Source organism: Lepidochelys kempii, chromosome 11 (genome assembly GCF_965140285.1).
Source record: "Lepidochelys kempii isolate rLepKem1 chromosome 11, rLepKem1.hap1, whole genome shotgun sequence".
NCBI classification, from domain to species: domain Eukaryota; kingdom Metazoa; phylum Chordata; order Testudines; family Cheloniidae; genus Lepidochelys; species Lepidochelys kempii.
Window position 1 is genome coordinate 34,542,375 of NC_136390.1, and position 13,679 is coordinate 34,556,053.

Below are 13,679 nucleotides of genomic sequence, written 5' to 3' on the forward strand. Positions count from 1 at the left end.
CCATGGACCATTGCTGTAGTTGCGCAGAGAGCTGACTGGGCAGGCAGTACTGGAGCTCCTCCTTGTTTCAAGTTGATACACTTAAAGGCAGCTAAAAATACACTAAAGACTTTCCTGAGATTGCTTATTCATGTAAATGATTTCTGTAGTTCCCACCACAATGTTATGTGATCATGAATGGGTGGAGAGGTGGTCCTTAGGATTGTAAATGCAAGGGGAGATAATTCATATGAAAAGACAGTCCATGATATGAAAGTTTGAAAATTTGATTTGCAAATCAAGTGCTAAAGTGGGAAATGAAAACTATGTATGATATTTTCTGTGATGTTTGGAGCTTGGTTTTAATATACAGTTTAAGGGAAACAGGGGAATCTACCAATTTGAACAGTGGACTGGGAGTCAGGACTCTTAGGTCCTATCCTTAGTCCTGCTATTGGGCATATTGTTTCATCGAAACATTTGCCAAGCTGTAAAATGGACGTTACTTAGCATGCACATTGTGAAACTTAATTCAGAGTTTAGAATAGAAGTAAGTATTTCATTCATATGCCTTCATGTTAACCACAAAGTCATCCCTTTTTCTGACTTATTGTTACCAATTGAAAATGGCCCATTCAGTTGTACATTTCATGGGTGCTCCTGCCTCCCTTCCTACCCCCCCGCATTTCCTAAGATTACATTTTTTCCTGTTGATACAGGGTTTGAACATGCCTTATACAGTAACACTGGTCAGTATTACTATTATTTGTACAAATAGCAATAGTACAGGGTCTTCCTTCCTTCTGTATCTTTCAGGACAATGTTTTCCCTCTCTGCCCCTGATTCAGCAAAAAACACTTATGTCCATAACTTTAAGCACATGAGCACTCCTGTTGAAGCCATTAAAGCACATGCTTATGTCTTTTGCTGAACTGGGGCCAATATGATAAAGAAAAAAGTCTGATTATCAACAGATCGCTCCGTCTTCATCTCTCCCTGCATCTGGGACCTGAAGTGGGAAGATGGTAGGAAAAGAAGGCTTTTTAAATTTTTTCATATTTTTTAAAAGTATCATGACCAATCATGGTAAATGTGCATGCAAATGATATATTTGTGTGTGTGTGCACACTTAGCTATGCAACTGCATGTACATTTTTCTGAAAATCTAGGGCAAATTCTAGCAACAAGATTAAAAATAAACTATCAGCGTAACAGAAGGCAAAAAGATAATGTATGCCATCCCCTAGCCTCCCCTAGTTTCACGGATGTCACTCAGTCAAAACACACAGAGAAGAGAACAGCTCACGAACAGCTATAATAGTATTGTGTTAAAAATCTATTTGAAATGAAAAGGTTTATTTTACATTATATTAATTTTACTCTATTAGTTTCCTGTATTGACAAACTAAGGCACAAACAAAGGTATTCAAGTAATGCTGAATGTGGCATTTTGATGATCTCCTGCCCTTTCTAGGCACAGTTGGATAGCTGATTTGCTAAAGCTGGGTGATCACACATGATGCTCTCTTTAGAACTGCTGTTGCCTAATAAAAAGGATGTCCAGGCACAATTGTTAGCAGGGGATCTTATCTGAAGAACCCCTAGGTAACGAAAAAAGCTTTTTCAGGGCAAAGGCACCCCCATGACTGAAAGTGTCTATGAAACGACAGGCAGTTCATTGTAATGGTTTTACATTTGCTCTCTCTCACTGGGCTATTAAAAAGGGATCACAGTAGAAATATTATACTCAAGAACACAGGAAACCAAACTACAATAAAAGTGAAGTTTAGACTTTCACCCAGCAGCTTTAGAAAGTAACTGATATATCTAATGCTATAAATGAGAGATAGGAGTTTATTGAAAAGATATGTTGAACTGGTCATAAAAGTCCATAGACTGGTTGTTTCTCAGACAAAGCTAACTAGATTCTACAGTGAGCAGAAATATTCAATTATGAAAGAGGGATAAAATGAATAATTGATTTCCTTATATCCACCATAAGTAATAAGCAATACATGGTCCAATATTTTCTGCTGAAATTTGTGCTATTTAGGAATTCAGCTGCTAGAATATTCTTTGCTGCTGTTCTGCAACATTACCTACCTGCCTAGAGTTTTTCTGTAGTGCCCATCACTATAGAATCTAGCACTCCACACCTTTTCCTGCCACATGTCTGTTGGAGGGGAGAACCATGACACTTAGGGCCACATCTAAAGAGTATTGGGAGTCTTTTCATTAACCACAGTGGGCTTTGGATCAGGACACTTAAGAGTGGTTCCTTCCTGGCTTCTCTTCATTCCCTGACTCTATGGACTTTTCCCTCACAGCATAGGGGTCATGTGGATAATTTCCAGAGGGGGAAAGGCGGAGGAGCAGTGGGGGAAGCATCCTATGTAGCCCCTCTTCATAGGCTCACTGCAGCTTCCTCCCTAGATTTGTTCTCTTCTTCTCCATAAATTGTAGGAACAAATTGGTCCAAGTGAATAGCAGCACCACATGGCAGTGCTATCAGTGGTGCCCCTTTCGCGTCTTTTTCCTCCCAGGTGCCAGTTAGGAGATGGTACTTGACTCAAGAAATACAGGAGACTGACCACTGGTAAGTGTGACAAATGCAAAAGATAAGAAGATACTGCTATTGCTGTATCTGCCTCTGTGCCTTTTGGTCTTCTTTTGCAGAGAAAAGCTCTTTGTTGGTGAGGGAACGGTTCATGTTTTCCTCATCCCTTTAATGCACCAGCTCTTTCTTTTTATTGCATTCATAGAATCATAGAATATCAGGGTTGGAAGGGACCTCAGGAGGTCATCTAGTCCAACCCCCTGCTCAAAGCAGGACCAATCCCCAATTAAATCATCCCAGCCAGGGCTTTGTCAAGCCTGACCTTAAAAACTTCTAAGGAAGGAGATTCTACCACCTCCCTAGGTAACGCATTCCAGTGTTTCACCGCCCTCCTAGTGAAAAAGTTTTTCCTAATATCTAATCTAATCCTCCCCCACTGCAACTTGAGACCATTACTCCTTGTCCTGTCCTCTTCTACCACTGAGAATAGTCTAGAACCATCCTCTCTGGAACCACCTCTCAGGTAGTTGAAAGCAGCTATCAAATTCCCCCTCATTCTTCTCTTCTGCAGACTAAACAATCCCAGTTCCCTCAGCCTCTCCTCGTAAGTCATGTGTTCCAGACCCCTAATCATTTTTGTTACCCTTCGCTGGACTCTCTCCAGTTTATCCACATCCTTCTTGTAGCGTGGGGCCCAAAACTGTACACAGTACTCCAGATGAGGCCTCACCAATGTCGAATAGAGGGGAACGATCACGTCCCTCAATCTGCTCGCTATGCCCCTACTTATACATCCCAAAATGCCATTGGCCTTCTTGGCAACAAGGGCACACTGCTGACTCATATCCAGCTTCTCGTCCACTCTCACCCCTAGGTCCTTTTCCGCAGAACTGCTGCCTAGCCATTCGGTCCCTAGTCTGTAGCGGTGCATTGGGTTCTTCCGTCCTAAGTGCAGGACCCTGCACTTATCCTTATTGAAGCTCATCAGATTTCTTTTGGCCCAATCCTCCAATTTGTCTAGGTCCCTCTGTATCCTATCCCTGCCCTCCAGCGTATCTACCACTCCTCCCAGTTTAGTATCATCCGCAAATTTCCTGAGAGTGCAATCCACACCATCCTCCAGATCATTTATGAAGATATTGAACAAAACTGGCCCCAGGACTGACCCCGGGGCACTCCACTTGACACCGGCTGCCAACTAGACATGGAGCCTTTGATCACTACCCGTTGAGCCCGACAATCTAGCCAACTTTCTACCCACCTTATAGTGCATTCATCCAGCCCATACTACTTTAACTTGCTGACAAGAATACTGTGGGAGACCGTGTCAAAAGCTTTGCTAAAGTCAAGAAACAAAACATCCCCTGCTTTCCCTTCATCCACAGAACCAGTAATCTCATCATAGAAGGTGATTACATTAGTCAGGCATGACCTTCCCTTGGTGAATCCATGCTGACTGTTCCTGACCACTTTCCTCTCATGTAAGTGCTTCAGGATTGATTCTTTGAGGACCTGCTCCATGATTTTTCCGGGGACTGAGGTGAGGCTGACTGGCCTGTAGTTCCCAGGATCCTCTTTCTTCCCTTTTTTAAAGATTGGCACTACATTAGTCTTTTTCCAGTCATCTGGGACTTCCCCCGTTCGCCACGAGTTTTCAAAGATAATGGCCAATGGCTCTGCAATCACAGCCGCCAATTCCTTAGCACTCTCGGATGCAACTTGTCCGGCCCCTTGGATTTGTGCACATCCAGCTTTTCTAAATAGTCCCTAACCACCTCTTTCTCCACAGAGGGCTGGCCATCTACTCCCCATGTTGTGATGCCCAGCGCAGCAATCTGGGAGCTGATTTTGTTAGTGAAGACAGAGGCAAAAAAAGCATTGAGTACATTAGCTTTTTCCACATCCTCTGTCACTAGGTTGCCTCCCTCATTCAGTAAGGGGCCCACACCTTCCTTGGCTTTCTTCTTGTTGCCAACATACCTGAAGAAACCCTTCTTGTTACTCTTGACATCTCTTGCTAGCTGCAGCTCCAGGTGCGATTTGGCCCTCCTGATTTCATTTCTACATGCCCGAGCAATATTTTTATACTCTTCCCTGGTCATATGTCCAACCTTCCACTTCTTGTAAGCTTCTTTTTTATGTTTAAGATCTGCTAGGATTTCACCGTTAAGCCAAGCTGGTCGCCTGCCATATTTACTATTCTTTCGACTCATCGGGATGGTTTGTCCCTGTAACCTCAACAGGGATTCCTTGAAATACAGCCAGCTCTCCTGGACTCCTCTCCCCTTCATGTTAGCCCCCCAGGGGATCCTACCCATCCGTTCCCTGAGGGAGTCGAAGTCTGCTTTCCTGAAGTCCAGGGTCTGTATCCTGCTGCTTACCTTTCTTCCCTGTGTCAGGATCCTGGACTCAACCAACTCATGGTCACTGCCTCCCAGATTCCCATCCACTTTTGCTTCCCCCACTAATTCTTCCCGGTTTGTGAGCAGCAGGTCAAGAAAAGCTCCCCCCCTAGTTGGCTCCTCAAGCACTTGCACCAGGAAATTGTCCCCTACATTTTCCAAAAACTTCCTGGATTGTCTATGCACCGCTGTATTGCTCTCCCAGCAGATATCAGGAAAATTAAAGTCACCCATGAGAACCAGGGCGTGCGATCTAGTAGCTTCTGCGAGTTGCCGGAAGAAAGCCTCATCCACCTCATCCCCCTGGTCCGGTGGTCTATAGCAGACTCCCACCACTACATCACTCTTGTTGCTCACACTTCTAAACTTAATCCAGAGACACTCAGGTTTTTCTGCAGTTTCATACTGGAGCTCTGAGCAGTCATACTGCTCCCTTACATACCGTGCTACTCCCCCACCTTTTCTGCCCTGCCTGTCCTTCCTGAACAGTTTATAACCATCCATGACAGTACTCCAGTCATGTGAGTTATCCCACCAAGTCTCTGTTATTCCAATCACATCATAATTCCTTGACATCACCAGGACCTCCAGTTCTCCCTGCTTGTTTCCAAGGTTTTGTGCATTCGTATATAAGCACTTGAGATAACCTGCTGATCGCTCCTCATTCTCAGTATGAGGCAGGAGCCCTCCCCTCACAGACGTTCCTGCCTGTGCCTCCTCCCGGTATTCCTTTCACAAGACTTTATTTCCACTAATTTTGTTCCCTGCACATATCTCCAGACTCCCCATTTTCCCTTCTATAAGTGTCGGAGCCCATTGAAATGATCAGGGATCTTTTGATCAACTTCAGTGGAAACAGAAGGATCCCTAAGAAACTGATCTCTCATTCTCCTTCCCAAGTATTTATATGGTCCACATCACCATAGTATCGGTCCATCAAAAAGGAGGGGAAGGAGGAGGAAAGCCCATCTCATTCCATACAACTTAAAATGCAGAAGTAAGAGAAACTGTAGGTTACACATTTTTCTTTCTGACTTTTGTAAGACTATAAATTATCACTAGTCTCTGAGGTGCAAATGGCTACTAAACATTGTGTCATTTGTTTGCTCTAGGCCCTTAAATACTTATTTGCTTAAGTTTCTAAGAACTACCCTTCTGAGCATAGCCATCTTGTTCTCAGAACTCAGTTCCGTCTGTGAAAGAAGACCCACTAATTGTGCTCTTTTACGAAGAATTGATTTTTGTTCCTTTTTGTTGCTTTTCTTTAATATAAAGTTATTTTAGATGGAATGTATGTTTTTCCTCTTTGTATATGTAGACATAACAGTTTCCACAATGCAACACTGATGGTACCTGGTGAGATGAGTAAATTTCATGCTAAGATCATCAATTTGGCAGTAATGTTCACCTTCTCTTCTCCCTTCACAACACATACACATTATTCACAAAACTTTCAGTTTCCCTTAATTCAAAATGTGCAAAATTGTACTGGGGAAAAGTGGATTCATTGTGTCTTTTGTGAAACCTACAGATCATATTTTGCTGGGTTTGCTGCTGCAATTTTTTTTTAAACTGCTCTAATTCTACCCTACCCTCAAAAAAGAATTTTTTACTTGTCAGTTCAGCTTTCATCACAAAGTACATTATAACTTTAGCCTTTCTTAAATTAAATAAAAACTCTTTGGAAGGAGGCAGAACTGGGTTAGGTATCCACAAAATGTGTGTGCGTTACACACATTTGGACAGTTTTCAAATGTATATATTTGAAAACTGGTGCAGGTCAAGGTTACACTTGCTTTACCTAAACTGCATATAACACATTTAAGTTTTGCATCTGAGCACAGATAAGAAACTTAAATACCATAGTACTAAATCTCTTGTGCCAAAGCCCCAGCTGGTATAAATCAGACCAGCTCAAGTGAAGTTAATAGAGCTACGTTAGTTTATATCAGCTGAGGATCTGGCCCAGGTTATTTTAGCAAGGATTTGAAATTCTAAAATGATTTAAAAAACAAACCTAGTAATAGTTTTGGTTTAACATTGCCAGATTGACAGACCTGATGAGTGATTCCCGCAACCTATCCACAGAACAGCTTAACCATGTGTGTGAGTGAAAGACAGGAAGAGAGAAATGTCTTTGGAACACCAAGATTATTTTGCAATGCTGCATGTATGGTATGTTTATGTTATTTGTAAAGAAGATTGTGTCAAAGAATTTGAGAATGAAAAAAATTGATTTGGGTCATCCAGTCTGTTTTTCTGCCAGAGAAGGCTCATCCACTACCATTTTACTGGTGTTTTGTCCAGTTAAATTTTAAGTCCCAAGTGCTGGGGCTTTCACCACTTTCCTTGGGAGATTACTGAGCAGCCTAATTGAGCTCACTGTCAGGGAAATGTTATGTGTGGATATAGCAGATTATCAAAGTCAATACTTGGGAAGAAAAGGCTACTTCTTTATTTTAGCTTACCTCATCAGAGCCAGATCCAAAAATCAGCAGGTCAAAAGGAATTGCAGCAACCATGTCAATTAGGAACCAGCCTTTGAAGTAGTGAATTGCTATTTTTGCTGGGTCACTTACCACTTCTTCATTCTGGTTTACATATGTTGTTCTGAAGTTTATTAGAATGTCAATGATAAACATAATATCCACAATTAAGTCTACCACATTCAGTGGGCTGCAAGAATATCCACACACTCGTCTCTTCTGTTCTTCGCTATCATTCAAAAGGAAGGCCGCAGAGTAAGGAGTGAATATGGCAGTATATATCACTAGCAACAAGATGAGCCAGTCCCAGACTGCTTTGAAAGGACTGTAGTGCAATATAGTAAACTTGTTGATGCGAGGTGTCTGGAGTTTATATTCTGGCAGAACATCTGCTCCTAAGGATAGAACCTAGAACAAGAAATATAGCATGTAAAGAATTAACAAATCAGAGTAAAACAATCTGTGCATATTTAAAAAAAAATAGCAAATATAGTGAAATAGTTAAACTGTATTGTGTTATTTAGACCTGGAGGTTAGGTCCTGATTATACAGTCCTTATGCAGTCAAAATTTCCATCTAATCCCACTCTACTGCCAAGTAATATTTATTACATTTTTGGAAATTAGATCATAAACAGCCATACGGGTCAGACCAAAGGTCCATCTAGCCCAGTGTCCTGTCTTCCAACAGTGGCCAATGCCAGGTGCTTCAGAGGGAATGAACAGAACAGGCAAACATCAAGTGATCCATCCCATATTGCGATTCCCTACTTCTCGCAAATAGAGGCTAGGGACACTTCAGAGCGTGGTTTTACATCCCTGCCCCTCCTGGCTAATAGCCAATGATGGACCTATCCTTCATGAACTTATCTAGTTCTTTTTTTAACCCTGTTATAGTCTTGGCCTTCACAAATCCTCTGGCAAAGAGTTCTACAGGCTGACTGTGCGTTGTGTGAAGAAATACTTCCTTTAGTTTTAAACCTGCAGCCTATTAACTTCATTTGGTGACCCCTAGTTCTTGTATTATGAGAAGGAGTAAATAACACTTCCTTATTTACTTTCTCCACACTAGTCATGATTTCATAGACTTCTATCATATCCCTGCTTAGTCGTCTCTTTTCCAAGCTAAAGAGTCCCAGTCTTATTAATCTCTACTCATATAGAAGCTGTTCCGTACCCTAATAATTTTTGTTGCCCCTTTCTGTATCTTTCCCAACTCCAATATATCTTTTCTGAGATGGAGCGACCATATTCTAGAGGAGGGTGTACTATGGATTTATATAGAGGCAATATATTTATTTTCTATCTGATTATCTATCCCTTTCCTAATGATTCCCAATATTCTGTCAGCTATTTTTGACTGATGCTGCATATTGAATGGATGTTTTCATAGAACTCTGACTCAAGATCTCTTTTAGTGGTAACAGCTAATTTAGACCGCATTATGTTTTCCAACGTGCATTACGTTGCATTTATCAACACTGAATTTCATCTGCCATTTTGTGGCCCAGTCACCCAGTTTTGTGAACTCCCTTTGTCACTCTTCACAGACTGCTTTGGACTTAACGATAGGAAGTAGTTTTGTATCATCGGCAAATTTTGCCACTTCCCTTTTTCCAGATCATTTATGAATATGTTGAACAGTACAGGTCCCAGTACTGATCCTTGGGGGATAACCTATTTGCCTCTCTCCATGTAAGAGCTGACCATATATTCCTACCCTTTATTTCCTATCTTTTAACCAGTCACTGATCCAGGAAAAGATCTTCCCTCTTATCCCGTAATAGCCTACTTTGCTTAAGAGTCATTGGCGAGGGACATCATCAAAGGCTTTCTGAAAATTTAAAGTACACTATATCCATTGGATCCCCTTGTACACCCTTGTCCACATGCTTATTGATCCCCCCAAAGAATTCTAGTAGATTGGTGAGGCATGATTTCCCTTTACAAAATCCATCTGATAATTCTGTTCTTTACTATAGTTTCAACCAATTTGCCTAGTACTGAATCTTTTAAAAAGGTACAAATTAAAAAGGTATGTATTAAAAAATGAAAAGCTACCTGGAATGAAATCTTAGGGGAAAAAGTAATACCCTACGAGATAATCATTGTGTGCTTTCATTTCCTTTTTGATTAGCTATTCAAGTTTTGAGATTTTAGCTGGTACAAGATCAAAGTGAGACAACTTCTCCCACAATAATCTTTTAAAAATCCTTATTAGCTCATCTATTTTTGTTTAATTTTTCAGCAGCAAGTGTTTTATAACACTTAGATCCTCTCTTTCGCCACCTAAGCAGCACTAGTTGTTCAATAAAGATCTCCTGTGAAAATGTTGAGAGAACACTAGGGTTAATAACTACTCTTCTCATTTGAAAAGTGAAGCAGGGAATGATTAAGTCATCCACAAGATTATATGGTATCTTTAAGCAGCCACTAAACACCATGCTGAGGTGATGGTGGAGGATGTTCATTATTATTTATTTTTTAGCTGGGACTTAACTAATGGAACTTTTTTTTTTTTTTGCACTAGAGACATTAGTCAATAGCAAACTGAATCAGAGACATTGTACAGCATCTGAAGCAGGATTCACCCTTTCAGACCCCCAGAATGTGACATGACAAGAATAAATCAGCTGTTTTCCTAGTATTAGAGAACAATGTGTGTGTGGTCGGGGTGGGGGGGTGTAAGGTGAGGGGAGGAGAAACTGCTATGCACTTTATAAATAACACAGTCCTCCTGTTAGAGTTTTGAGACAATGAAAGAAATGGATTAGACAACAAGAACAATAAAGCTCTCTTCACAATTTTTTGTCAGAAATATGAAAATTCCAACCAATGTGCTGTATTGCTGGAGAAACAATCAAGCTCCATTCTTTTCTCTCCTACTCTAGTGTAAATCAGGAGTAACTCTCCACTGAAGTCAGGGTCTGATTCTCTTTTCACTTACACTGGTTTATTTCTATTGACTTCACTGCAACTGAAGAGTATGAGAGCAGAATCAGGCACAATAAAGTAACTGTAGTGTATAAGTGATGCGAGATCAAAAACAGATCCAGTGGCTTCACATATAGTTTCTTAGACACAGGTTGACTGGATGATTTGTGTGATTGATAGATAATGTATATAAAACTTCACACTACTATCAGAACAACAAAAGTGATTATTGCCTGAAATTCATTATCTGATTTTTTGTTTGATGGCCATGTGGGTATCTTGTCTTCTCAAATCAGTCAAAATGGACAGGTGTTCATATAAAAAAGAACACCCACCCACTACCAGCATCTGTACTGATAGTATCAGTAGATTGTGGCTAAGAATTAAGACTAATTTATTCTCTATCTTCTACATGCCATCCCTCTAAAGTGAAGGCACTGCTTTGTCCAGCCTGTATTTATTCTTTAGCTAGATGGATGGACAGCTCCAGATACTGATGCCCTCTCAAGAATGAGTTCCTTGTGGAATCTTAAGGTATAAATACCTTTTCCTCCCCCAGGTGCACATGATGGGTCAATGCCCCCAACTAGGCCAGCCACTTTCTGTTGCCCCATGGCTCTTCTCAGGTATGTGTCTCTCTCGTTATAACCCAAATGCAGTAAGGACCCTTAAAGGAGCCTCATCCTTTTTTCCCTGCTGCCCAAACAAAGATTCACTGCATTCAGTGGCTGTAGGCACATTTTCTTTACACTAAAATACTAAACAATGAACTCCACTACATCACAAAAGATGCTTAATAAATGTTTGGTGACCAAATTTGTTTGGACTCTGAGACAATGGATCAGGATGTAAAGAAATAAAAATTGATTCTTTAGATATGAAAATGCTTTGAGAATGTTGCTTTGCACCATGGCGTGCCAGTCCTGCTCCAACTGAGATAAAAGGATATTTTTGCCCAGAACAAGTGTCTATACTTGTCATTATGAAACTGAAGAAAATATCATTTCACTTTGTGGTTGCTGAGGATAACAAGGAAGAAGTGACAGATGGGAAAAAAAAACTACTCACAATTTCAGCTGATGATTTACCAGCACTATTAGCTGCAAAGTATCATTTTGGTTTGGAAGGATGCATTTTGCTAGACTTTGAGCATCCACAGTAGAAGTATTTTCCCCAGAGTGGAAAGTCCTGTGTAACAGGAAGCCTGACAGCCTGATAGTTAGAGTACATTACTTACAGCCCCTTGCTTGGGTGGGTGACTCAGTCTTTAAGAGTGGTGGTGTGTGGGGGTGTTAGAGGGACCTGGACCCTCCCTTTCCACAATGTCCCAGCCAAGGGCTCTGTGACTGTAAACCCCTGAACAGGAGCAGCCTTCCTGGTAGGAAGTCTAAACCCACTGCTATTTCTCACCAGTGTCTGTTCAGTTTGGGCATGGCCCCTCTAGTTCAATTTAGTTGGGCAGTCTGCTTCCTTTTGTAGATCTTGAAGGGCATCTGGTTCCAGGCTCCTTCAGGCAGGGCACCCCTAAGCTGGTGAAGCCAAACTCTACATTGTTCCTGGGCTTCACCCACTCAGTTACCTCCAGTACTGGAGGCTCCTAGGTCTCCTCCACAGTCTCCCATGGCTGAGGAGACCGTGCTTCCTCCCAGGTGGCCATCTTGGAAGGCACTTAGTGATCTTTCCCCTCAGTTAGGAAAACAGCTACTTCCTGCCCCTCCAACAGTCAGCCCCAAACTGAGCCTGGCTCCCTCCTTTTCTCTTCCCTCCAGGCCTGGCATTGGCTGCAGGCATAATAGGGCAGGGCTAGCTGGGCCCAAATTCTCTCTTTAACCCCTGCTGTGCTGGCTGGCAGTTTCTCTGCTTCATCATGGTCTGGTTCTGAATTTTTTTCATGTCAGCTTATGCCATTTATTGCTGATGAAAATCAAATCCTGAGCTGGGATAAACTGCGTAGTTTTATTGACTCTAATGGAGCTAGAGAAATTTACATCAGCTGAGAATCTCGTCTCAAGTATTTAGAATTGGTAGGATTAACCATCTACTGTCTACCTACCTCTTTCTGAGGTATCTCCCCCTTATATGTTCAGTCTGGGGTAACAGCAATTGTCAAGATGGAATACATTACAGCAGTGTAGCAAATCTGCAATTGACATTCCCCAGTGAGTGAGCAGTCAGGATCCAAACATCTCTAAAGTCATGTAAGTGAGTTTATCCCAGAGGTTGAAGCCCTTCTCTGCCTCCTTTCTGTCTTTAGTCTCTCTGAGATTAACACAGTAGTTCCTCTGCCAGTGAAAAAAAAAAGAATATATTTGAAGGCAATGGAGGACTGGGAGTGATAGCAAAAACAAAGCAGACAGCTACCTAGGGTAGCAATAACATAGGGGGCTTCCAAAATAAAATGAAAAAATAGTCCTGTCAGCTTTTACTGTTTAAAACATGATTTAATTACTGGAGGAGGAAGTCCCAGTACTGCGCTCCCCAAACATGATCTTTCACTTTGGGGGGAATCTCATGCCTGTCTCCTCATGGAGAGCCTTTCTGTGACATGACAGTTCTATTGTTGGGCTTCCCAAGGAGATCCTGCTCCTGGGTGGGGTCTCCTGGTGAAGAGTCAAAGAGGCACACTAGGATGTTGTGTAGCATGCCAGTCAGCTTTACTCTGACACTGTGTAGTTGATTTATGCCAGGCAGGTTATGTTCATAGATTCCATACTGCTGTGTGAAAGTTGTTTCAGGGAAATACTAAGATTCAGGAAATCTTGTCAGAAACACTGACCAGTTGGATTCTTTTCTATATTTGGTTTCCTTCCCATTTTCATAAAGAAAGGATAACTAGGGCTCGGGTGATCGGTGAGGCGCAGTGGGGCTCAGACCACCTGCTGTCACCACTTACCTCGTGTGCTGTTTTCAGCTTAGGGAAATATGCTCAGCCTAGAATGTGGACACTGACCCATTTCCTCCCAGGTGACCAGAAGAGAAGGGCTACTATATAAGTCCATGCTGGTGCAGGATCTTTTGCCTGGATCAGGTGGGGCAGCACATACCCATCCACTCACGGAAGTGGTGAAATACTGGATTTTGTCAGGATCCGGTGGGCGTTGCCAGATTGACCAATGCGAAGTGGGTTTTTTTACACCTTCCCCATAGCAGTGAGGGGATTTAGTTGGGGGTGAACATGGAACAGGAGTTAGGTAATGATGTTGCAACTCATAATATAAATGTGGGGTGGATGTCCAGTGCAGATACTCTGTAGCAAAGGGATGTGGTGATCAGATAAAAAAGGATTGGTAAAGGATTTAAAGGAGGTATTCTTTGAAGGAGC

At 41.8% G+C, this 13,679-nt stretch overlaps 1 protein-coding gene across 9 annotated transcripts in view; it reads right to left on the bottom strand.

The window, feature by feature from the left end:
- Positions 1-13,679, bottom strand: part of KCNH7 (potassium voltage-gated channel subfamily H member 7) — a 343,750-nt gene that overhangs the window by 61,037 nt on the left and 269,034 nt on the right. For 8 of the 9 annotated variants that reach the window (XM_073305646.1, XM_073305643.1, XM_078847950.1 and 5 more), the window contains one exon: positions 7,407-7,832. In XM_073305646.1, coding sequence (XP_073161747.1) covers positions 7,407-7,832 — 426 coding nt within the window. The remainder of the gene's footprint in view (positions 1-7,406; positions 7,833-13,679) is intronic. The other variant, XM_073305644.1, reaches the window with a different exon arrangement.